At 49.2% G+C, this 25,439-nt stretch overlaps 3 protein-coding genes across 5 annotated transcripts in view; 2 read left to right on the top strand and 1 right to left on the bottom strand.

Annotated features, from left to right (window-relative positions):
- LOC143374014 (uncharacterized) overlaps positions 1-25,439 on the bottom strand; it is a 106,651-nt gene that overhangs the window by 44,969 nt on the left and 36,243 nt on the right. For all 3 annotated transcript variants that reach the window (XM_076821811.1, XM_076821812.1, XM_076821810.1), the window contains exon 2: positions 6,290-6,748. The gene's annotated coding sequence lies outside the window, so the exon portion shown is untranslated. The remainder of the gene's footprint in view (positions 1-6,289; positions 6,749-25,439) is intronic.
- On the top strand, positions 3,340-5,316 carry LOC143374191 (trypsin-1-like). Its single transcript, XM_076822127.1, has 2 exons — positions 3,340-3,385; positions 4,589-5,316. Exons 1-2 carry the CDS (start codon positions 3,340-3,342, stop codon positions 5,314-5,316), a joined length of 774 nt encoding a protein of 257 aa, XP_076678242.1.
- Positions 8,832-25,439, top strand: part of Dop1 (dopamine receptor, D1) — a 53,882-nt gene continuing 37,274 nt past the window's right edge. The window contains exon 1 of the mRNA XM_076821838.1: positions 8,832-8,863. Within this exon, the coding sequence (XP_076677953.1) occupies positions 8,849-8,863 (15 nt within the window). The 5' untranslated portion in view covers positions 8,832-8,848. The remainder of the gene's footprint in view (positions 8,864-25,439) is intronic.

The following is a 25,439-nucleotide window of genomic DNA, read 5'->3' as shown; positions in this document are numbered from 1 at the left end:
TGTTGTATTTATTACAATCTTACTGTTATACAATTTCTTTTCACTTGTTATAATTTTAAATAAAGTGCCCTTAAAGTTCGGAAAGAATTAGCGCATTGGTGTCTTTGCAAAAAAATCCTAAAAATTGATAGAAAAATAAGCCGTTTATACGGGCTTCCCCCGCGTAACGTCCCGATTCTGCCAGGATCTTTACACTTCGCCGTTTGTATAGCGCGAAACTAGTTAAGAAAATAATACCTAAACGCCATTTGTCTGCTTTGGTACCTCTAGGGCCTGCGACAACTAGTATCCCGAGAGTACACACCCTAAATACGTCCCCAGGCGTTTCACTTGCCACCGAAGCGCTCATTAAAGCCCCCGCTGCTTTTACGAGGTAAAAGCATCGAAGTAATAATAATAATAAGTCCCTGTATCTCGGCAAGGGCCTATACCCCCGGCGCCCTCGTCTTATCGGACGTCGTAACTTCCTCAAGTTACGCGACGCCGCCGAAAAGGGCTCGCTAGTGAAATTCCCAGTCAGTGGCCGCTTTAGAGTCCCATTAGAGACTTGGTACCCGAAGAGAGTTCACTTCACCCGCTGCATGTATTTTCAATGAAAGAGAACTGGCCGATCGACTTTAATCCGGGTGCACGTCGCGCTCGCCCAACTCCGCAGAACTGAATACGAACGACGCTCTAACGAGTGTCTAATGGAACTTTCGGGCTGCCGGACTCTGTCAGAGCCAAATGACACTAGGTTCTGGCTAAGCCGCCGATTACGAGGGTTCTCTGAATGCACTTGCCGTAACAGTTCCGGGGATGATCGTGGCGTGTGGTTGGATAGGGAGTTAAACAGTCTATATGTAGATCCTAAAGATAATACCGGAATAATAGGGAGGCGGAGGGTGGGTCTCCAGAGGGAGAAAGAAATTTTCTAACGGGGACGTAGAAATCTGCAATTGTCGCAGGCGTATTGAATCCCTATTGAATATCCTAAGACACGGAAATTCCGCGCTCCGTTCAAGGAACAAATATCACGAGACCGAGGAGGCACATTAAGGTCGTCGGTGAAGTCTTCCTCTTTTACAGTCGCGTTCTCGGGCGAGCCACCGCGCCATTTATCACGCTTCAACGTGTTCGCGTTGCATAACGACGGAATTAGGGGAGAGCGGGGGCGGGAAAGTGGATCCAGCGTGACAATGCGAGAGGACAAATTTTCCGAGGGATTCCTGGCTGTCTCGCGGAATATAAAAGGCCCTGGTAGCTTCCAGGGGATGTGCATCGGCTCCGCCGTCGGTGGCTCTCGCTTCTTTTCGAGAGGTGCAACAGGTTCGACGCGCACTTCTTTCTCCCTTGTGTCTCCTTCCCCTTGGTCCGCGAGCAGCAGACTCACTTGGAAAACGACACGTTTCTCTAGCCAAGCGGTTCGATACAGACAGTTTGCGCTACTCTGGGCCCTTCAACGAACACTTTCGTTTGGAACCTCTTTAGTCAATAATAACTCTGTCCTACGTTCTTTAATTTTAATTTTGTATATTAATTTTATATCGCAAACTAAAGGGTCTTTAAAAGTGGAGTAGATAAATAAGAATACTAATAACACTATTTACTACGTCAAGGTGTATCGATACTTCTGAAGACGCCTCGAGAACGAATCAAAGAGGTTGCTAGTATTTCTCTGAAACGGATGTGTACAGTGAATCAAGTGGATTTGTTTCTGCAATCTATGTGGGGACAAATATCCCAGCTGAAGAGGGCCAGCAGCCACTGAGCGACGCAGGATTCGTTAGCAAAGATATCGACAGCCCCTCGCTTCTCTTAATCTTCATTTACCCTGCAATTTGTCGTTTAATCGAACGGAACGAGGCCCCGCGTCGCTCAGCCCCCTTCTGCTACCCGCTCCATTATTAATCAATGGCATTTTCATTAATTCTTATTCCCGCCCCCATCCTCTCCCTCGTATTTTCGTATTCAATCACGAATTATGTAATCGAGCTTCGACCAAAGGCGAAAATAGTCGTCGCGCTTTCGTGGCCGCGAGCGATTCCTGTTGAAGGTGGGGAACGATAAAATTAGCGAGCAGGCGAGTGTTAATCTAAAAGAGGACACACCTGGGCGCGATTGAAACGCGATCGTCCCTCAGTTTCCTCGACACCTCTCTTTAAACGCCCCCCTTGTCCTTTAAAGCGGATTTCCCGATGCGAAATTCTAGCGTTCTCTCGATAGTTTCCAGCGAATGCAAAGAGACGGACGGAACGCCGAATAGCTTCCACGGAATTACGTTCTTTCGAGGATCTCATCCCCTATCCTATGCCCGCCCCCTTTCCGCCCACGAATCTGTTGATCGAACGTCCATCTCGTTTCCCTAAGAGCAGATACGTGTCGATACAAGGAATGCGTTTTCATATTTATTCATGGAGTGTCAAGCTGGTCGACGCTCATTCGGAATTTTTCACGAGCGGATGAGACAGGCGAGGGGATGCCCTCCGTCGGGAATATTCGCGTTAGAACTGATTGCGAGCTTGGATTTGTCTCTCGGAATATTCTAACGATATATTTCAGAATCGCACGTGTAATGGAAGTGGGGATGCTTTGTGCGTACTTACAGAGGCGACGGAACTGCAAGGGCGAAAGAGATCGCGGCTCAGAACCGTCAGATTAAACATAAACATAATTCGCGGAGCGCGATAAGGGAACGGAGCTAAAAATTTCGCGGGAGAAAACTTAGACTCGTCTAATAGTTATGTACGAGTACTTGAAGAAAAGCGATTGCCTAAAAGTACAAACGGTACTGGAAATATTCATCGCACCACTTCCATGGAACAGTGCGGCGGCGGTGCAAAAATGATTGAGTAATTGGATAATGAGTATTCCCAGTACAAAGCTAAGAAACTGACGTGATTCTTATAATTGCAGCAACGCCAGATGCCGAGGAAACATTTGTCGAATTTACAGCCGGCAAACGCTATATTAATCGCGCGGAAACTCTTCGAATGGCATTTCGTATGTAATAAAAGCACTAAATGGCACTACCAGTATTATAGATCGACCCACCAAGGATAAACAATAGGTGGGCCGGCATTTGCCTTATAGGGGAAAGTTGTTCGGAACGATGGCCTTGACAACATACTTTAAAATATTTACCAATAATTCTAGTATCTAAAGCCGGTTTTTAAGATTTAAAAACAGGTCTTCGAATTTTACAAACTTATCGAGAAGACCAGTTTTTTAAACCTGGTTTTTAAAAACCGACAGTCCCTGCCTGCAATTCTCGCGGTGCAATGAATGCGCACCGATTTCCGTATAAATACACCGAGTATAGCCGAGAGGAGGCATACCGGCACGAAATCCCGAAGCAACATGTTCCTGCATCTGAGTCTGTTCTCACTGCTGGCCATCGTGGCAGGTAATCATCCTCTGACAAACTAATATTTTGCGCGACTGTAACATTCCTCTCTGGGAATCTCTTTCCTGCTCTCTGGACTCCTGTGGGCGTTAGTTTCGACCTCGATTGATCCTACGAGTGTAGCATTTCCGAGGCATTCGCCGGGTAATTGCCGGATTCAAATATTACCGCGCCGCCCTCGAGGACGGCCGATTATTATCGGCCCAAGTTTCAGCTCTGTCGTGTACCGGGGAATAGGAACACAACGTGGATTGTAAATAAATTATTTGCTCGCTGTATCGTGTTACTACTGCCAGCGACAGTGACCGGTTCTCGTTCGATCACCGAAGTTAAGCATCACGGGGCGGGTATTGGGGAGAGATGGGTGACCGGGGTTTTTACTCCTGGTGGTATGATGGTTCTCTTGGTTGCGAACGTTACATTATAATTCGTGAACTCTTCTCAAGGGCTACTACCCTTAGAGCAAAAATTCCTTACGGTGATATCCCATCGAGTCCCCCAAACCGTGGTCTTCAAATTTCCTTAACTACTTTCCTTCCCCCCTTGGCAGTGTTTTTCGCCCCCAACACCTGTCGCGATAAGCGAAAGCTTCTAGCTCGGCAGAGCGGTCCGTCCGAACCCTTCATGCTCAACGACAAATATATCTGTATCGTGTTCCCGTTCCCTGCAGGATGTGTACCTAGACCCATTTTACGAAACTGCTCCCATTAATTGCGAGCCAAGTGTAACGAAATGAATTTCGAATCTACCTCTGAATCGGTAAGAACAATTCTACGAGCCAGTGAACGTGTGCAATGCGAACGAGTCCCGGCCTCCAGAAGCGGGGTTGGCAAGAAGACAAACATTGTTATGCAGGACCACTTATTATTTAGCGGAGCGGGAACATCTACAGGTGTGGTGGTGCATTATATGCACGTGATGACTCCTGTAGGTGTTCCCCTCCGCTGAATAAGTGGTCCTGCATAATGTTGTCTGGCAACCCTGTCCAGAAGCGAGTTCAAAGGGAAAGAAATAGCACCCCAGGGCGCTGAAGCAAACCACCCCTTCCAAGCTCCTCGGTAATCCGCCTCTGAATCTACTTACGAAACCTAACTGCAATCTAAATGCCCCGCGCAGCTCAGAAACGTCTATCATCCCCTCTAAGAGGTTCTCGCGCAGAGCCCTTGATCACAGATTTTAAAAGATCCCCTTCCGTTCCCGCAGCGAACACAGTGCCGACGCCGGAGCTCTCCGGAGAAAAAATAGCGCACGGCCATGAAGTGAGCATTGAGGAAGTGCCGCACCAGGTGTTCCTGCACTCCTCCGACGGGATTGACTGCGGCGGTAGCATCATCTCGGATCGGTGGGTGATCACTGCCGCCCAGTGTATTCCGAAAGACCCGGATTTTATCACCGTGCGAGCCGGGTCCGCGGCGAAATGGTCCGGCGGCAGCGTCCACGTGGTAGCGCAGACCATAGTGCACAAAAATTACACCGTCAACGCGGACAGGGTGCCTATCAACGACGTGGCCCTCCTCGAGATACGCCCCCCGTTCCAGCTGGACAAAACCCGCCAGCCGATCCCCATGTTCGAGGCAAACGAGATGGCCTACCCCGGAATCAACGCCACGATCTCGGGATGGGGAGTCAGCGGTAACGGTCCGAAGTTGGAGGTCCTCCAGGCAGTGCAGCTGCCGATCATCTCTAAGAAGGCCTGCGACGACTTCTACGACGACACCGTACTCCCGGAGAAAAAGATCTGCGCGGGGTTGCCCCTGGCTGAGAAGGGCCCCTGCAAAGGAGACCAAGGCGGCCCAGTGACGATCTGGAAACGCTTGGCCGGGGTCATGTCTTGGTCCAACGGCTGCGGCAGCACGGGATACCCCAGCGTTCACACCGAAGTGGCTGCTTTCAACGAGTGGATCTCTTCCAATACCGGATTGACTTCATGAAGTAAGAGTAAAAGTAAATAACAATATTATACACACATATATATATATATATGTGTGCGTATTTTATATCTATAATATATGTGACAATGTTATTAATATGCATTGTATAAATAAATATTATAGATTATGATATCTTTCAATATTGTTACTTCTTTTTCTCTGCAGCAATTACTTTTCTTGAATATTGATTATATACCTTTATATATGTATATAGGTATGTATTCAAAATTATTCTCCCGCCCAGCGTTCTTCTCACAGTAATATATTTCATTATATTAACTTTATGTAAACATGGTTGTTTATAATATATGTAGAATATATTTCTTTTAAAGCTTCAATTATTCATATTCACACATCCTACTGGAACACATCCTATTTCTAATATTTTTGTCTCATAATCTGTCATTTACAATTTCAATATGCCGACGAAATGGTCCCATGAATGGCTTAGAGCATATATACAGGGATTTGTTTCCATTGCATGGTTTCGAGTTTATCAACGAAAAACGACCATTACTGATAACCATGAAGCCATTTTTCGTTGATATAATCGATACTATACATTGAAAAAAAAAATGTTTCCGTCATTCAGTAGATTTTTATATAAAAAACAAGCCCACAAAATTTCAGAAAGATTGGTGCAGTAGTTTTTGAGATACCTTGCTCACCGTTTTTAAAAAGGCTTCTTGGCGTCGTTGTATTATTATTATAAACGCAAATATTTCTCTACAAAAAAATTACCAAATGTTCTTTAAATGTTCCTCTTTTAATTGCAAGAAGTTCTGTGAAAATATATGCTTCCGCTTTTTCGAAAAAAATTCGCCTCTTTTCGGCCTCCTGACTAGGTATAACCCTTTAAGAGACTTCGAAACACTTTTCTCCTATCAATTCTTCCACGAATCCGAACGATACCAATGGAAAACATATCGCAGACATCTTATGCAAGTTCATAGAAGTTCATAAATGGACTCACCCCTCGCTCCTCGGACTTCATCCCCGCAGATGCCGCGTCGAAGGCCCCCAAGGCATCCTGCCGCGTGTTAATCCGATCCTAGGCTCCTCCGGGATGACCAAACACTCCGCGCTCGAGTCACAGACAGCGCTACACACCGCGCGGAGTAACGGAACCGTGGCACGGGTCGTACCACCGCGTAGATGTTATCAATTCTGGAGGTGAAGCGCGACTGACGCGACGCGCGATAAGTCAAAGCCCCCCGTGATTTGCGGCGAGGCGAGGGGAGAGGAAAATAAAAACCTGGCGCGTATTGGTTCGAAGACATAAACGACATTCGGCAGGGTCGGCCGTCACGTGCTTAGATTCCTTGCTCCACCCTCTCCCGATCGTCGGACGTTTAATCGATACCGGGGGTAATTTATGGTGTCGATAACCGCGGGGGATCGCGCTCCATCGGCCTGTTTCCTCCATTGCTACCTGTAATCGTAAATTCGTTAGTTTATTAGCGCAGTTCTGGAGTTTCTTTCTCGTTTCTGGGATAATTGCAGTTGCTACAGGTAAATGGGGGAGATACAGGATGATTAAACAGTCCACTTTATCAGTGCTCTCGAAAGAGTCCGGCAGTGGCTTTCGCGGTGTTTGTTTTCGGCAAACGGGGCGAGCTATGCACAGGTTAGATCGTTGCTCAGCTTTGGCTCTATTAACCCTTCGTTGCGCACTGTTGCAAATATGCAACATATATTTTCTTCTTAATTTTGTTGTTTTAACTAGCCTGTAGTGTGATGTAACTACTTCGTCATGAAAGATACATGTCCTAGTTCCTAAACATTTACATACATCGCGTTGAACGTTGTAATTCAGCGGTTGGTAGGTAATCATAATCGTAACGGCGGAAAAAGTAGAAAAATAAAAAAACACAATTTCTTTTATTATTTTTCTCTTCTTATTATCACTAGTACGACTCCAAAAATGTATTTTTTTTACAAAATCGATGAAGTTATGCAACCAACGGTTAAATACTAGCGACAAAGAATATTTAATAGGAATTAGTTTTATATCTGTTTTTTTAAGTAATTTTTTATGTAATTTTCTAAAGTGACCTTTGCATAACAAACATTTATAAGTAACCTTTGTAAGGAAAAAACAGATTGATGTTTAGTCGGGCCTAAGAGATATTAAGGAGTCCGAGAAAATACGTTTTGCCTCTTTTCACCCCCTATGGGGATGGAATTTCAGGATATCCCATGAGAGAATGTACTCTCCGAATTTCACAGTGACACGGTGACACAACCATTTTATATATACATATAAATTGAATAATAATGATTATTAGGGACGAATACAGGGAAGACTGAAGGGTGTAAAGTTCGATTTATTGGGGAAATAGGATGAGAAGCTGAGGTCGCGAGGGCACGTGCGACGGTAATGAATGAAATCGCGATAAATTAAAGCCAATGGAACGGGACAACGGAGTCGTGCCATATTCACGCAGCCAATAATTCGGGCTTGTGTTGACTCTGAAGGGAGCGCGGGGGATGAAGCGATACGGCCAACCCTCGACACCTCGCGCCTACAAGGGGTTGTTTATATGGCAGTCGGATATCGAGAGATATCGAAGGGGCAGGCACATACGCGTGTGCAGCATATTCGACACCGGCTTCCTTCATTCGCGATATTTCTCCCAATTGAGTCAACAGATCGCTTAACAGAGCGAGCTTCTACAGCCAAGAATCACTACCCAGCGATAGCTATCGTTATGCCAAAAAGTTCACCGCTCCGGGAAAGGTCAACAGAGAATGTCACAAAACAGCGTAATCGAGAAAATGAAGTTTTAATAGGTACTTTAGTCTATCAGTAAAGAAACGAGGTTCGGTGAATTTAATTTTCTTATATAATTTTCTTCTTAAATAATTTCTTCTTTCAAATCTTCAACGTGATCTTACGGGCGTATTTGAACTTTATAACAAAACATGCTATGAATCGCAAAATCAGGAAAAAAGGACATTCCCGGTTTTCCCATTACCCTCCACGTCAAACAGCCTCTCCTTCGCCTATAAATGAATGAACCAGGGAGTTCGATTCGTAATTGAAGATACTCCATACGTTGCTCGCCGACCGAGACAGGGGAAGAAACAGCAGGATCGCCACAAAGGGCGGTTGCTGTTTGCGCCGGGACGAGGAGAGGCTGGAAAAATCCTCATTATCGTGGACGAGGCGACGTCAAAAGTAACGAGCAGCGCGTAGGAGCGGCGGTAGGCACCCCGGTTCGTTCGGAATAAATACCTTTAAGAGAATAATCTGAAAGGCGAGGCAGGAGACGAGGAACGATCCCGGCGAAAGCAGCAGGTCGTTGTCGAGAGCGTGGTCGGCTGCGAGCGATCCAGCCGCTGTTTTTCGAGGGAGCAACGGCTAAGGGGTAGGGAATCGGGCAGAAAGAGGGTGGCGGGATGCTGAGAGGGACAGAGACGGCGAGTGACTCGAAGAGAGCTGGAGGGGATGTCGGAGGGGGTGCGAGGAGGCTGTGCTCGGGGTGCGGAAGAGTCAGTGCGCGGCGAGGCGCGCCAGCTGCCGCACGTCATGATTCTACCCCAGGTGAGCAACGAACTTACCCTGAAACGCCAGCACGCTCTCTCCCCGAGTCGACACGGGAACGCCGAAATTCGTGAACCGTCTATGTATACACGCACACATTGCGGGTGGAAGGAATCTAGTGAGGCATAACCGTCGATCGTCCGTCGTGTTCTATAACCACCCCCTTCGTCGGTGGGCCGCAGAAGCTGGAAAAAACGGTGCCCCTAATTAAAAGCCGACGATCAAGTGCGCCTACCGTGACCGTCCCACGCCGCCGTTTGGGATCCTAGCAATGTTACTTCCACCCCCAATCACGCGCAGCATCCCGAGAAACGATCGTCCCTTCACGCTCCATCGTGCATGACAACAGTGCTCGGCAAGCAGCCTCTCTTCCACGCGTCGCTCGACTCACTCTTTCGAACACCAGCACGATATTCAAAACGCATGATTACTCCTCCAACCCCTCTATCTCTGTGTTCCGACCGGGCCCCCGTCACCCCTAGTTCTTCGTGCAACGTAACGCGACCCCGGTGTACGCCGCTAACGAGCGCCCGCCGTCGGAACGGGGCTCGCCCCGGAGAATCGGTATCGACGGTGATCGACGCGGAGGCACGGGGGCCAAGTGGTTGATCGAGGAATCGACGTGCATCGATCGCGGCCACGAGGGACCAACATATTCCAGCTATAAGAGTGCCGCGACGAGAGAGAAAAAGTACGTGCTTACCGACGGTTGTTGTTTCCTCGGCGCGTCCGCGCTGCCGCAGGCCCGGACGGAACTTTTTTCACGACTCCGTTGGCTCGCTTTAACGCGGCAGCGCGGTGTTGTGCGACAACGCGCCCGCCCCTATCCGCGTCCGACGTCCACCAGCGTAAAGTCACTTCGCACGCTGCAAAACAAACTTTAGTTCTCGACTCACTTAACGCGCCACGCTTTGTTTGCCCCGCCGGTAATTGATAGCCCGTCCAATCGTGAATTAATCTTTTCCACGCGACGGAGCGTGACGCGGATCTACCAATGGCGAAAACCGGTACGGTAGAATTTCTGAAGCCAGATCGCTTCGATCTTGTTTCGGGAAGCATATCAGGGGGACACTTTAGTGACTCACGGATAATCATCCATCCGCTGAGAGACACTGATTTTCTAAGATCTTTGCCACGCAAAGACGATCGACGCGTCTAAGAAGGCCCTCGATCTCGATCAACAGGTTCTCAACTGCCTAGATCGCGGTCTGAATCGCTCAAATCTCACAGTTGCTCGACGCCAAAAAATCCTCTTGCCCTTAGCTACCTTCGAGAGTCTCGCGGAATGGTGGAGCAGCAGCATCGAGAAAGTCGCCAGTCAGCCGGTTTGAGATATTAAACGAGCACCCCCGAGAGCGCCGCGAGGGGGCGAGGAAAAAGAAGACGGGCAAGTGCGCGCGGGAAATGAATGCCTTGACGGCGGTGGGAACTCAATTTCGCGCGGCGAAAAGGGAGGCGTTATGAAAGAGGGCTGCGAGCGCGTTGTACGGCTGCAGGGGCCCCAGGAATCCCGAGAATCATCCCCTGGAATCGACCGTCCGAAACGCTGACGCGCCGAGGGATTCATATTCGCGCGGCCGCCAGGGTGCTGGAAGATCGCGACTTTGTTTAGAAGCCTTCTCCCCCCCGGGGAACTTAATCGTCCGTGGGGCGTTTGCGTTTCCAAGTCGTTTGCTTTGCCCGGCCTCCACCTTCCGCAGGCCTTCGATTCTTCCCAGCTCGAGCGGATTCTAGGAAGCTCGAAACAGTGGCCTCGAGGGACGCCCGGAGAAGAGAGCCCCGAAGCTCGTCAAGGCGCACCCTTGTTACCAATGTTTTCCCGGGAGCTCCGTGGGATTGTTTCGATCGGATCGAGAGGGGCGAAGTTTGATCGATACACAGTGCTCTTGACGGACACCTCGAGCGGCGCCCACGATTTCGCTGGTGCCCCGCGGACTTTGAGAATCAATCGCGTCACGGGCATCGACTCTGGACCCACGCTTTCGCGAGAGCAAGGGGAAACTATGAACTTGCGGAGGAAGGTGCGGGAATGCTCGACAAAGGGCGACGATATATACTTGATTTACTCGAACGACTCGATTCGTAGGCGATGGGAAGGCTGAGCGCACTGCGGAGGGAGATTCCACTTCGTCGGGGTGAAAATATTCTCGAGGCCGGAGCGACGGAGCCCTTCGGGCCCTTTGAAATGGTGGACGCCTTCCCCTGCCTCGATTATAAAATAACAATAATAACGCGAGATGAGGTTGCGCGGGGGAGTCTTTACAGTGAACGCGAGTGTTACGCATTCTAGGGCAGTGTGTGCTGAGAGAATAGAGCAGGAGATAGGTATCCGAGGAGTTATTGATATTGCAGCGGAGCGACACGCTGTAAAAGATTCCGCCGCCTCGTCTATCGGAGCGAAGACTGTGAAGAAGAATCTCGTCGATGGCGAAACAGAAAGAGGCTGTTTCTTTTGGTAGTGGTGCTCGGGAAGTCTGACTCCAATAATCGTCTAGATAGCGACACAAGGGAGGCGAGGTCGGTTCCAGCGAGAGCAGCGCGCCGACGAGCTGAATGTTGCTCGACTTAAACGGACGGTTTCGATGGACCCCCGATTTGATCCGGCTCTCGAGGGCGATCTGCCTGGGATAGGAACTCGGAAAGAGAATCCCCCTTCGAGCGGGAATCGAGACGCAGTCGCGGAGTAGGATCCCCGATTTCCATGGGCGAAAGCTGGAAAAGTTCGGAAGCAACCGCGAGGCAGGCGATATAATCCTTCTGAAATTGGCGCTGATCGATACCCAGTTAATTAAGAGCGGAGCCCCAGCGTCTGAGGAGTCGAGCGGATCTCGGCAGAGCAAAGTTTCCTTCCCCGTCTAATTCCGATCGGAAGAATCTCGAGAGGCGAAAAGGGTTATAAAGCTAACCGAGCAGGCTCTCGAATCCTCCCGAGGGTCGGGCGGAGGCGTGAGTTTCGCCTCTCTTTTTGCGGCCAGGGCGGAATCTCTTTGTAATTACGAAACAGCTATCCTATATTTTTATACAAGCTGCTGACGCCAGGAACGCCTGTCCCTTTGGCAACCCAATCACGTTTAGCTTAGCTGGGGAGGATTTACCCGATTTACCGGCTCGATTCACCTTTCGCCTTCGATTTGCTGCGTTCCCTGGAGGCGTCGCGGAGGAGCGAGTAACCCGGCGATGCAAGTGACCTTCGTTTACTGACAAGATACGCTAACGCGTTCGGCGCGAAACCGAGGGTGGATCGGCAAAGGGATACGGAAGCTTCGGAGCAAACGAACGTGTAGATTAGGAGGATTCGAAGTGAGCAACTTCAGAAGCTGAGGATTAAGGGCGGTTGCTTCTGGATTCTGGCCCTGACGAGTCGACAGAGACGCGTGTGGACCGAGGGAACACGGTGTTCCAGATCTCCTCCACTTGACTGAAGAGTGATTGCTGCTAACGACCGAGGCAGAAATCGAGACGGACGCCATTTCGGGAACGACCCACGCTACTTATCTCCCGTAATCTGATAGATTATCTGTCTGAGCAGCGATTGCACGCAAACTACTTCCTGTTAGCGGTGCAGAGGCCTCGCTAGGGTATGCGCCTGTTGCGCGCGCGTTAAGCTCGCAACTTTCCTAGCAATCGCCCAAGAAAAGGGGGCTTGATAAGCTGGCAAAACTGACTCAACGATCAGACTCCTCGATAACGAACCTGCGAAAGCGATAAATTGCTAAACGAAGGACGAAGATGGCTGGAATTAATTTCGAAACGAAATTGTGCCCTTTTTAAAACTCTGCGGGACAGATAGAGGCGAAGCGGTTCTCAACGATCGACTTCGGTATTTCGAGGTTGCAATTTCTCCGTGTTCTATCTTCCTCGCCTGATTTCTATGCTCGTTTACCTTTTTCGCAATCTCGCCCTCGAGAGGTCTCTTTGTTTCTCTCCGCCCGGCTCACCTTTCCAACTGTCTCTCCCACTTTCGAGAGATCTCGCTGTTTCGGTTGAATCTGGGTTAGGTCTGAGTTAGGTTCGCGTCAAGACTCCACCCTCTCTCCTCCCCGTCGCAGCTAATAAAGTACGTACCTATTCGCCGATTCGTCCGTTTGTCCCCATACTTTGCCGTATTTATCGCTCTGCGTACAAAGCCTAGCTCGATTAACCCCTTACGGGCGACGTGAGTTCTATTAACCTCCTGGCAGCAGGCAGCTTATACGGCCCCATTTAAAAACAATTCATTAAAGCTCAGAGGGTCGTGCGAGGGGGCGGTTTTAATGCTTTCGCTGTGAAATGCCACTTGATGCTTTATGGCGTTCTTTAGTACACTGCTAAGTGACACCAGTGAGAAGTTAACCCTCGGTTGTCACACCGGGTCAAAATGACCCGCAATATATTTTCCATTCTTTCTTATTAAAGCAGCCACGTCTCAAGGGTTCAGCCATAAATTTTTAGCTGAAAATATTGAAAATAAAAAAAGTTAGGACTCCTTAAGCAAAAGAACTTTATATCGAAGCTCTTTTTCTTTCTTGACCGAGGGTTAATAACACCGCTGCGCGTTTGGGAGTGTCTTTAATTCTGCAAATTATCGATCCAGGACCACTGTCACTTCTAACGTGACAGCTTCGAATTATTCAATTTCCGATTGGATGCAATTGAGGGAATTTCCATGGAGCCTCCCCCGAGAACAATCTAACTCCCCGATGAAAAGTTAATCCCCTTGTGAGACAGGGTTAATAAACAATCTAGGTTCGCCGTGGCGTCAGATCGATCTCGGATTACCAGCGACTGTATACCCAGTGTTAAGGCCGACAGACTCACCCCCGCCTGGGAGTGTGCAAGCGGTACAAAGCTGCGAGCTATCGAATTGCCGCGACGGTTAATCCTAATTAATTCGGCCGGCTCCTCGAGAACTTTCCAATCGGTGATCGTGTAAACTCTAGGGCAGTCGCGTAATTGCATCTGTGGCACCGGGGCACGAAAAATTCATAGTCACCATCGCCTGGCAAGGGTCCGCTCGCGATAATTAATTCGCGGGCTGCGTTAATCAACGGCATAATTATCCGTCGAAATTCATGCAACTGAATTCGAACGAATACCCCCGATTCATTATCCTTTCCACAATATTCATCCCCGCCCAAACGCGCGTTTCCAATCGCAAACGTATCAATTTCGCCCCCCTGTTTTTCCTGTCTTGCGGCGCACAGCGAATCACGAAGGTGGCCTGGCAATGTTTTATCCGTTCAATTTTCCCCGCAACCACTTTCTCCATCCCCGTATTATTCGCCCAGCAGGACTCGCGATTTCCAACGGAACGTTCCGCGAGCAACGTTTCGCTACCAGCTTCTGTCGATAAGGCTTTGTGTGTCGCGCTGGATGTTGCATGCTGCTTTCAGGATCTTTCCAACGCACGCGTATCGAGCCGCCAGGCCTGTGCACTTTCGTCTGTCGATTTCCAGCTGCCGTTTAAATCGGCCCTGCCACTCGCGACCCCGGAGAGCAAACGCTTATTACCCCTGCGCTGTAATCCAGAAAACGCTCGGCAAGCTCGATCGAGCCGTCGGATAAATAATTTAAACGCGAGAAGGCACGGGTATCGAAGGACACTTAACCCGACGGAATAATGTATCGGATCGGTAACGCGGAGAGTGGATCGCCTCGAAATACCGTGACTCTGGAGTTTCTTCGCGAATGAATGGAGAAGAAGTTTAATGCCGCGCGGGAAGCTACTCGACCGAATTTTTCATTGGGAATTTATCCAGTGCGATTGGAGTGCGGGGGCAGGATCAGCGAAATCGGTGCAACCTGCGGTCAGATCGATGGATCGCTGGGGGAAAGGGCACGGGGTCGAGATTGCTATTGAGCTTGCTAACTAAAGCCGATGTTACACACTGTTGCGTGCGCTCTAATAGCCAGCCGTCGTGTTTGGATCGTATCGTACACCTCCAGCATTGATACCATTGAGAAGTCCGTCGTTCGAGGGCCCTCGACCGCTCCTCTTTGTTGGCATTCGTGCCAACCGTCCTCCGATCAGGGAATCTTTTTGGTGTTTGCACGGCCAGAAGCTGATCACTCGGCCGACAGTTTCACGGTGTTTCGGCTCCTAGAATCGCGCGCGCGGTCATTTGGGGAGTGACTTTTCAAAAGTGCACATTTCCACATGAAGAAAATTTTTAATAATCGCAGAAAACTGTGGCACCTACGTTTATTAAAAAATCTTCTTTTTTTTATTTGTACGCATTGTTTTTATAGATGAGTGTAGGGAATATGTCCGTTTTGTTTCGGACGAAAAAATGATTTCACTGTGTCATCAGACAAACTTGGAAATACATGTATTTTCACTTCAATTTTTCAAATAGGAATTGGGGTAAACGCACCGATAAACGAACGCTTAAGGGTAATGAATAAACACTATTATACCTACAAGATAGGTTTGCAGCGCGATTGATTCACGAGCTGCAAAAATTGATTGGATATTAATAGGGTTTGTACAAAAGCCAATGTTTGAAAAACCGGTTTTCGAATTTGACTATTCCCAAAACACCGGTTGAACCGGTTTGCGAATTTTCACAAAAAAATAATTAAAATAAGGAATAAATATTTGTACTTATTTTAAAAATTTTCAGTTATTTTTAATATTTACGGAATTACAAAAATCTAACAAAATAAAATATACTCAATCCATACAAAACCAAATGAATAAAAAAATAATTAAAAATGCTGAAATACGTACAAATCCGTACAATTTTTTAACTCATTCAGTGTTTATGGATCTACAATAATATAACACAACAAAATACACTGCATACAGAACTAAATGAAAATAAACTAAAATAACAAAAATCCGTGCAAAATATAAATTATAAATCTATATTTCATTCAGAACCCCACATGTACATCATTCGAAACCTCCACTTGTCGTCCACGAAGAACACCTTTCGTCCCGCGTTCGATTAAACGATAAAGGGACAGTGTTAATTCATGGTCTCGGCAAGCTAGGGTACCCTTACAAATTCACCAGCCCCGTATTTCATCGCACAATGCTGTTCCAGGACCGTTTCAGTGGTTCTTCAGCGATCCTCGTCGCAACGCTAGATCCAAGCTCGTGGCCAGCTCTATCCTCCCGTCGTTTCCCTTTTTTCACGAGCTTTTATGCTCCCTTAACGACCTCCGGCTGATCCGACGAGGCGGAGCGGTCAGCACGGTTAGCTCGAATCGAGTAATTCGCGCTGCTCCTGAATTACGCGCCCAGGTCCATTGAACAGACCGATATCGCCCCGATGAAACGAAAATGGCAGCTCGTTAGCCGTTTAATCTCTTAGAATTCACCCACCCGAGCCTGTATTCTCAAGTCACCTTGCTCCTGGGCAGACCAAACCCCTTACAATTAGAATCGAAATTCAGGGATCCACAGAAAGAACCGTGGAAATTCCCGAGCTCTGACCTCTGCGGATCGTAACGAGGGGCGACTTTTCCAAGGGTTGACGTCCGTTTACCCTCCGAAAACACCGCCGCCCCCGATAAATCCGCGCCGAGCTGAATTACCACCGACTACTAGCCGCCGTGATCGTCTTTCCGCCGGGTCCTCGATAATTCCAGCTTAATTCGATCCAGCGATTCTAGCCGACGCCTCGCGCGTCTGCGAGTCCCGCCGATCGATCCGCTTTCATGGGAACGAGCAGGTTCCCTCTACGTGCGTGCGCGTGCCTCGCGTTTTCCAAACATTTCAATTTTCCGCGATTTGTATTGCATTTCCGTTGGCTCGCGAAATTAATGGACCACGCGTTCCATCGAAACATGGATCGCAACCCCCGGAAGGTCCAACCCTCGCTCCGATCGACTCCCCGATTCCCACCCTTTTATATTTGTTGCGTTACGCTACCCCGGCTGTCCTCGTTCAATCGACAGCGCCCCGAAATTAGCGAACGCCCGGGCCGCGAGGGTTCAAATCAACGGCAATAAAGCGTCGCGCGGCTTTCCTAACGAACTGCAATTTTCCGCACGCAATTAACTGACAATTTCGCCGGCCTCCAATCGCGAGCCCGATTTCAGCTGGCTTGATTGGCGGGGCGTGCTTCGCCGATGAATTCGACATTAAGACACAATGAGGTGAAAGGTGAACGTGTCCGCCTGATTCATCTTGTTCCCCAATCAAAGCCGATTCTACCAGCCCCCGAGTGAAGTCTGAAATGTCTCGCACGAATGCGCGTATTACTCTTCGGTTTATTAATCAGCCGGGAAACATGCCCCGATAACCGCAAGCGCGCAGAGTTTCCTTATCGCGGACAAGGAACGAGTCGTTCACCTGGGATATCTATTGGTATCGCGACATCGGGATCCAATCAGCCCGTAAATCGTCGACGCTTGCCGTCCCTCCACCGGATCCATTCTACTCCCGAGGCTCGCGAATTTCCCGATGATTTGTCCACGGCCCTCTCGTCCTCCCTCTTCTCGTCAGATCGCAATCAGGATAAACGGAATTTAATTACGACCGCCGGCTGGCCCGGAACTCTTTCATTTTTTCCCGTCCGCTGCCCTCACCCGGATTCACCCTCCAACCGTCCTCTCTATCTCTCGCGCCTTTCACGACGGAAATTTGTTTCGTCCCGTCGCAGCGATTTTTCTGCCGCCTCCACTCGCTTCCCACCGCCCCGAGATTCGTCGAAAAGTCCTGCGGACTGTCGCCGTGGAAATCTGAATTTCGGGGCTGTATTTCTTCACGAATTTCTGTCGATAATTCGGGGACGTTTGAGGAATAAAGTCTTGGTGATTGGAATTGCGAATTCTCACCCTGAAGTCGATTTACGGGGATGTTCCGGTCTAGAGTCCATAAAAGTAGGTGTTCCTTAGGAATTAATTAAAGGAAAACTACCGCAGATAATTCAATGCGACCTTTTGCATTGTATTAAGAATTTCTTCAACCATAGGAATATATTTTTTCGGTAACTAATCATTGCAAATGGCATTGGGGGGTTTTCGAAGTGTAGGCGTTAAAAAGTTCATCCAAAGGGCGAATATTCATAGCGTCTAAATCATTGATTTGAAATAAGAAACACTGCCGGATTATTAAAGGGCATGGAATTGCGGAACCTCGTAAAGCCTTTTCCCTCCGATTCAGAAATTCGCGCTCAGCTCCTCCCCTCTTCGAGCTACTCGTGCCAAGACACTCGCCTTAGAAGATCCCGCGAAGCCTCCCAACCCCCGAAGCTCGAATTTCGGATCCAGCTGCACCGTGATATTTCGTTTTTATTGCGCCGCACACGTCTATGCGCCTCCAGCCTGATTGAATCTCCATCCGATACGTCGATACGCCTTTGTTTTACGAATCGCGACAGCCCCGGGTCACCGTCGGTCATTCCGCGTCGAAAAGTGTATCCCTGCTTCCGGCTCGTCTCGCTTCGAAGCGACAAACCGCGAATCACCGTTTCGCCGCTTCCTCTGGGAATAATCTTAGCTCGGTCGAACCGAATGACGGAAATAAACCTACGATTTTAGTCGCTCGAGCCTGCAACGTCGACTAATTTCAAATCTAGCAGCGCCGAGCCAAGCGCGGAACAATTTTCATCGACTATCGGAAGCTGCTGCAGGATGCCTCCAGTTACTCCTTCCAGATAATATCTAGGGTCGTCTTCGTCGCGGAAGATAACATCCTGCGACGTTACTTCCTGCGAGCTCGTTTCCCTCGCGATTAGGGTTGCTATATTGGAATTTCCACTGAAATACAGTGTCCTGCTCCCACCTAAAAATGTCACCCTCTTTTCTTTTATCCACAACTCAAGCGTTTTATCCACTCGCCTCGGCTTCACCCGGCGAAATTCCATTGCCTTCTATTTAACAAATCCAAAAATGAAAAAGGAGGGCAATCTACTTCGAAATCGTTTGAAAAGGAGGACGTTGCGAAACGAAACCAAATTTTAGATGTCAACTTTTATCACGTAAGAAAACATTAGCGTTTACATTACAATCTAATAATCTCGTAGCTACTACGCGTTCAGGCCCTAAGTATTTATACCTACTACCTATTATAGCCCTCCGTTTTCATTGCTGGATCTGGTAACCCTCCCCGCGATTCCACCTCCGCGATTTTACGCCACCTTCCGTGTCCATTACCCTCGTAACGCCGCCTTTGTTAGCCCTCGCGATCTTACGATCGATCCGAGTAACCATCGCCCGGGAGTAAAAAAGATATCCAAGCCCGGGTAACGAGCGCCCTCGAGCAAACGAGCGGTCCAGCTCTGAAACGGCACCGCGAGGAGCATCCTCTTCTGTTTAAAATTTTCCGAGGACGTGAGTTTATCGGGCTTTAAAGGGTCTGCCGGCGTCCTGACGCCAGGCCCGTCAACTTTTTCATGGGGACGCTCCGGCGACTCTCGTTTACGACGCTTCTAGCTAACGTTCTTACGCTCGAGCGTCTTCGACAGCCCGTAAACCGTCGCCGAAGCAAGAAGTCGTTTGCACCGGGGTACGTTAAAAGAATTTATAGGTGCGTCTCGCGAGCGATTAGCTGCAGAGGAGCGAGCTTTTCTCTTGTACTTGAACCTGCCGCCCGTTCCAGCAAGCCATTTAGACATCGCTCATCGATCCTCCGGTATCAGTCTCATAAAATATTCATTCCCCGTGATGCGATTAAAGCGCGGGGATAAAGGGGACCGGTGCAGGGCATCGCGATGAATTATGCCAACGCGTAATCGTCCTAATATTTCGCAGAGCCGCGATTTGCATTCTGATCCAATTGCCGGGGCGCGGATTCCGGTGATATTTCCACTCGCGTGCCATTATCGAGCAGAGAGCACAGCCGCTCTACGACGGGACTTGTAAAATAAGATTCCCCGTTTAACGGCTGATTACCATTTCGGCGAAGTTGCCGCGCATCGAAAGAGCGAGTCGGGGAGCATCGACGGCCGTGTCCGCCCCGATTTACGGAGGGAACTTGGGAATAAGGAAGCGAAGGAAGCGCGATAGGGACGGCGCTCGATCCGTGGCCACAATTCCAGCTGATAATCTGGTTAACGGCGACCACGGGCGGAATTCGTAAGGGCCGTTCGGGCTGAATACGTTCACGGGTCGCAAAACGGGCCATTCCGTGCGGAAAATGAAGGACGGCTGGTTGGCCAGCGAGTTCACCTCTTCCTCCAGCTAACTAATACGACCGAGCGTACAGCCGTCCTATAAAATCTCCACGGTTTATTGGCAGAACTATTCCCCTCCCGGCACCGAAACTTTTATAGGACACTTATCGAATTATTCCGCGAGCAAACGGGGCATCGCTCTTTAATCGCGGGCGTGGAGCAGAATTTATTTTCGTCCTGCAAAGTGGGGGTCATAGGTCACGAGGGCTTGAGACTTCAAAGACCGAGAACGCCGCTGGGGAAGCATAGTTCCCTCGAATTTCTCAATTCCTCCACTGTACGTTTGGCTACAGAGGATCCCCGATCACCTATTCCGAAGACGATTGCTAGGACAAGGGTCGATCGCTCTTCGATCGCCAATAAACGATAGAGTATGTCTGAGCTTACAGTCTCCACATCCACTATGTTGGATCGCAATTGCGGGATCGTGAGAGGACCATTTTGTTCCTCGCACTTCTCCCTGCCACCGGTGTCGAGCATCCCTCCAATCAGCAGGTCGTTATTACAGCGTTTTGATTTCTCTGAATTCGTTAACAACCGCTCCTCGCTTGCTCTTGCCTAGCTCCTTGCAGCGAGCTTTAATTACAAGCGTTTCCAGGGGTAACGCGACTTCTGCTTCTGAAACATTAATGCGCCTCTCCTCGAGCATCGCGAGGCTGCCTGCAGACTTATTCCAAATGCAACGGCTCAGCAATTCCATAGAATACGCTTGCCCCCCAAGACCTGGGGTAAAGAGTGCTCCCCTTGAAGCAGCTTTCAGCGAATCGATCTGTGAATAAGCATCTAATTCGCAATCGAAGGTACAAAAGCTTCTCGACGGCCACCGGCAGTTTATCTTCCCACCTCCCGCTGCGCGCCCACCTTTTCTCCGATCGGACGGAATCGCGCAAGCTTTATCTCGATAAAGAAGCCTCGGCCCTCCGCCCCGTGTTTCTTTCGAATCCATTAACCCCGTTACCGAAGCGAATTAAAACGGCAGCTCTTATTACGAAGTTCGTCGAGCAGGTCAGCGAATCGACTTCCGAAATCACTTGAATACTTAGGAATGCTTCTTCTCGCGTGGAATATCGAAGGAGCCGAGGAGTCGTAAATTCGTAGGAAATTCCAATTGGACGGGAACTCGCCAGGCTTCGGTGCTGGTCGCTCGATCGACGAGTGGAAAGAATCGAGGGGGCCTATTGAATTAACGAACTCAGCTGCGCCCCTTCCCTCCAACCTTCCCGACCCGACCACTTGAATTTTCACTAGCGCGAGTAATGGAATCGCCCAGCGAGAGTACGCTTGGCGGTGGAAGGAGGGCGAGACGAAGGGAGCTGTTCGCCAACGTGCCTCGAGGAAAACAGCGGCTTTTTTTGCCAACATTTCCACGGTAAACAGGCCAACCCTGCGTTGTTCCACTTTCTACCCTCCGTTCACCCTCTTGATTGGGATTCCCGCCTAAATATTGCCGATGTTTGTCCAGCAGAGCGGTCTAATGAATTGGCCCTTTCGCCTCATGAATTAGGCAAAGGTAATTCATCTACCCCTCGGGCCTCCGTGTACCTTGTGCTGGAAAAAGAGAATCCTCGCTTCTGGATCACTTGTTGCAACATTCATCTGGCCCTCGAAACTCCAAGGTTACTGGCTTGGTTCTTAAGATTTCCGCGGCTGGAGAAAGAAAGAGCGCTCCGCGAGATCGAGGCGAGATCTGCCGTTTAATCGGAGTTTAATCGAATAAACTTCCGGATCTAATTCCGGCCCCTTCGGCGGAGACCGAGACCCGGCAGAGATATTCAATGGAAAGGATGACGGAGCACGGTTCTGTCGGGCCGTTATCGTAAATTTCATTTGACTCGCGTATTTTTTTTTTTAATGGAAATTGCTTAATCCTCCCGGGCGGGGATTATCGATGCTCGGAAAAGAACGTAACGAACTGCGAATCGCGCGCACTTGTATGTACAGCAGCGGAACGTTATAACGAAATAATCCGTCAAATAATGACGCGTATCGCGCTCCGCTTGCGAATGCACGTTAACGCGATGGAAAGCCATTCAGCTTTTAAATACCTCGCGTTCAGCGATCCGTAGTAATCGGAACGGGGGAAGAATAACTGGATAGCACGGCGCGGCACCCCGCGGATGCACCCGACGCGTTCTCGTTGAAGGCGACTCGCGATGATCGAGATAAGCCGTGGAATGGTCGAGCTTCGTTAAAGGCCAACAGTAAACATTGCATTACCAGTTAAGGTGGATTACCGAGGGGATCCGTTTTATTTGCGCGGAGCTAATTACCGGCCGGCACAAATCCGCGGCAATTACCTGGGTCAAAGCAGCCCTCGCCACCCTACGAATTTAATACAATTATTACAGTTTCATCCAATTCCGAGGAATTCAAGTATAGTTGAAAGGTTGATACGTTTAAATCGTTTAAAGGTGCCCGAGGCTCGGATGGCACAGTCTCGTCGCGTTCTTATTGCACGCGGAATTGGAATTGCAATTAGGCCAGCACAAAGGGCGCGCTTCCTCGGGAGATATTAAAAGTCTCGCGTGCACTGGACGCTCGGGGAAATTCAGGAAGGGCCGGGGACACCGCTCGATGCTCGCGCAGGACAGGAACTTCGAATCCTGCTGGTCGGCGATAATTAATTAATCGGTGACAAGCGCCAGCGGCCAAGGACCTGTAATTTGCGGCAGAGGAACATCATAGCTCTTGGAATATCGGCTTACGAGTACGCTCGATCCCCGCGCTGATTACTCAGCGACCGATAGGCAAATAATTAGACGGACGGGGCATTTCGATAACAATCCATCTGCGTCAGTTTCCCGTGCACCCTGTGCGATAACAACGTTCATCGATCCTCTGCCCATCGGTGCCCCAGCCTCGCGTTCCATAATACATCCTTCTTCTCGAAACACGTCGCCTAGACAACTACTTAAACCTTCCGGCTTCTAAAAAAAACTCAAGTCTTCCGGACCAATTTTGGAAAAGTTATTCTGTCCTAAAGGGCGTCCCAATACTTTTGTGGCCCACTGTGCGTAGATGGGGAATGCACAGGGATTCACGGATGCCTGTTTCGTGACGGTTCAGCGGCGACAGTGTTCCCTTTGTTTCCGTGTCGATATTTTTTACCACTGAATCCGCCCTAAAGGCTTAAACGTTCGGGGCGTACCAGCATCCCTATTATCCAGTGGTCACCGAAAGACTCGCGTCCCCCGTAGGCGCGCGTGTTTCCATAACTTCTGTCACTGCATGGCACAGTGAAACACAGAGCAACTTCATACGCCGTTTAATTAAACGACCTGGACAATCGGGCGAACGACAGCAAGGTCGAAAGACCCTTTGTTCCCCTGAACGTAACCTGGCACGCGCGCTGTTTAATGCAAATGCAGTTTCGCATATAAATCATTTGCATTCCACGCCGGTTAAAACAATGGTTGGGCGCATTAAGAACACTGCGTGGGAGCGTAGCCCGCGTCTGTACGCGGTGGGGTGATTAATTAGACTGTTTCCTCGACATCCGACAGCGCAGCATTGAAACGCGCGCGTTCCGACGCGGACACCGTCAACCAGCAACCACCGCCGAAGAAGTTGCAGCAGCGGATGCATCCTTCGTTAAATTCCCACGGCGCTGAAACATCTGGAATAATCTTCGAAATCCAAGCTCGCGGATTTAGGATCCGGCGGGGTGATTTCCAAGAGTCTTCGAGCTAAGCCGACTTGGGGCTGGCCGAGTTTCCCTTGGAGCCTTCCATTAGGGGCGGTGCTTCGGAGGGCCGCTATTAAAAATTACCAGAGCGGTGGAAAACTTCCCCGCGCCGTTTGGCAAGCGGCTTAAAGGCCTGGCGAACTTGTACCGCGAGCGTAAACCGTTCCGCATGCTCGTCACAGCTTCTGGAGTCTAGACCAAATTAATATCGACCATCCCCTGCGCGGGGGGAGGCGTGATGAATGCTCCTGAAACGTGTCCCTCCGAAGCTTGCTTTGCTTAACGAAAAACGTCTCCGCTGGCGATTTATTACCGTTTCTCGCGACGTCCCTTTTCTTTTTCCCCGTTTCTGTTTCTCGTTTCGTTTTCGCACCGCCAGGTGAATCCTGCGACGCGTGGCTTCAACCTGGGGTGGAGGGAAACAGGGAGCCTCGCTCGGGCCACGGTGGCCTGTAATTAAAACGCTTAATTGGAAAAAAATCACCGGGCCGCTTGATAATAAGGTCGCGACGAGTCAGCGAGCCGCGTAAACGAGAATTTGTTGCCAGCGTCCACGTGTTCTTACTAATTAAAACGAGATGTCCGAGATTAAAATGGAGGAAAAAGCAGAGGCTAGGAAGAAGCTCGGTATCCACGGCTTAAAGGGGCAACCTCCAGTAATCGACAGAAATCGGGGTTCGTTTGGGAAATTTTTTTTTAAGCAAACTATACATGCGAGCGTTTTAAAACTTTCAGGCTATATTGTCATGTATTTCGAGAAGTTAACAGATATTTTTTTTATATATAAATAACAGTCTAAAACCAAAAACACAAGTAGTTTTGTATTTTTAACAAAATTACGCTTTGGACGTACCTCAATCCGGAATAATATTATTAAGTGTGAAATTTTTTAATGAAAGACGCAACTATTCCTTCATACACTCACCATTATGTAAATTTTGCATTTCCGAATGCGAATTCAGGCTCTTCCATAGCGTAATTTTATTGAAAACCCAAAACGGACCCTGGACAATTTCCGCGCCGAAGCCGCTCCGATACACATGCGCCATTTGAAATCACCGCGTGATTTATAAATCAAAAAATGTTTATTCACTTCTCGAAAAACATATCAATATAGCCTGAAGGTTTTAAAAAGCTCAGCTGCAGAGTTTTCTTACAAAAAATTGCCCCAAGAGAACCTTAATTTCTGCCGATTAGACCAGGTTCCCCTTTAAAGGGATGTTGACTGAGTCGTTCGTTACACGGTAGGTAAACTACTTAGTTAGTTAGTACGACGTGTAATCTAGCACTCTTTGAGATCCACGCTCCTGGCGAGGGCACCAAAATTCGTGCAACTTCCCGCGGTCCACGAGGTTAACCAACGCTTCCTCATGCTAATTTCGAGGCCAGGATTATGTTAATGACCGCGCGCAGTGAAAGTACAATTCGAACTCGAAATGCTCATAATGGAAAGTGAAACGGTGATCCGACGCCCGGTTTTCGAAGGGAAAGTCCGACGGGAAGGCAATTTTAACTGGCTTGCCGGAGCGATAGGCGAAAAGTGGCGGCGCGCGCTTCGAGGCTGCCTGGCGAGACGGAGGAATTCCGCTGTAGCTGGAGGAAAAATGCGAGCGTCGAAGAGGCTCGCGTGGCTCGTGCATCTCCGCCCCTCCGCGCTTCTAATTTTCCAGCCCGTTGGCTTTCCATTCGGTTCTGACTTCAACGGCTGACGTATCGTCGGAGGCCCGTAGGCCAGGAGACAGCCGATTCGTTACCTTTCGCGATCGAAAGACACGGCTCGGCGACT

The sequence above is a fragment of the Andrena cerasifolii genome, chromosome 10, assembly GCF_050908995.1.
Source record: "Andrena cerasifolii isolate SP2316 chromosome 10, iyAndCera1_principal, whole genome shotgun sequence".
Classification (NCBI taxonomy): domain Eukaryota; kingdom Metazoa; phylum Arthropoda; class Insecta; order Hymenoptera; family Andrenidae; genus Andrena; species Andrena cerasifolii.
This window is presented reverse-complemented; position numbering and strand designations above follow the sequence as displayed.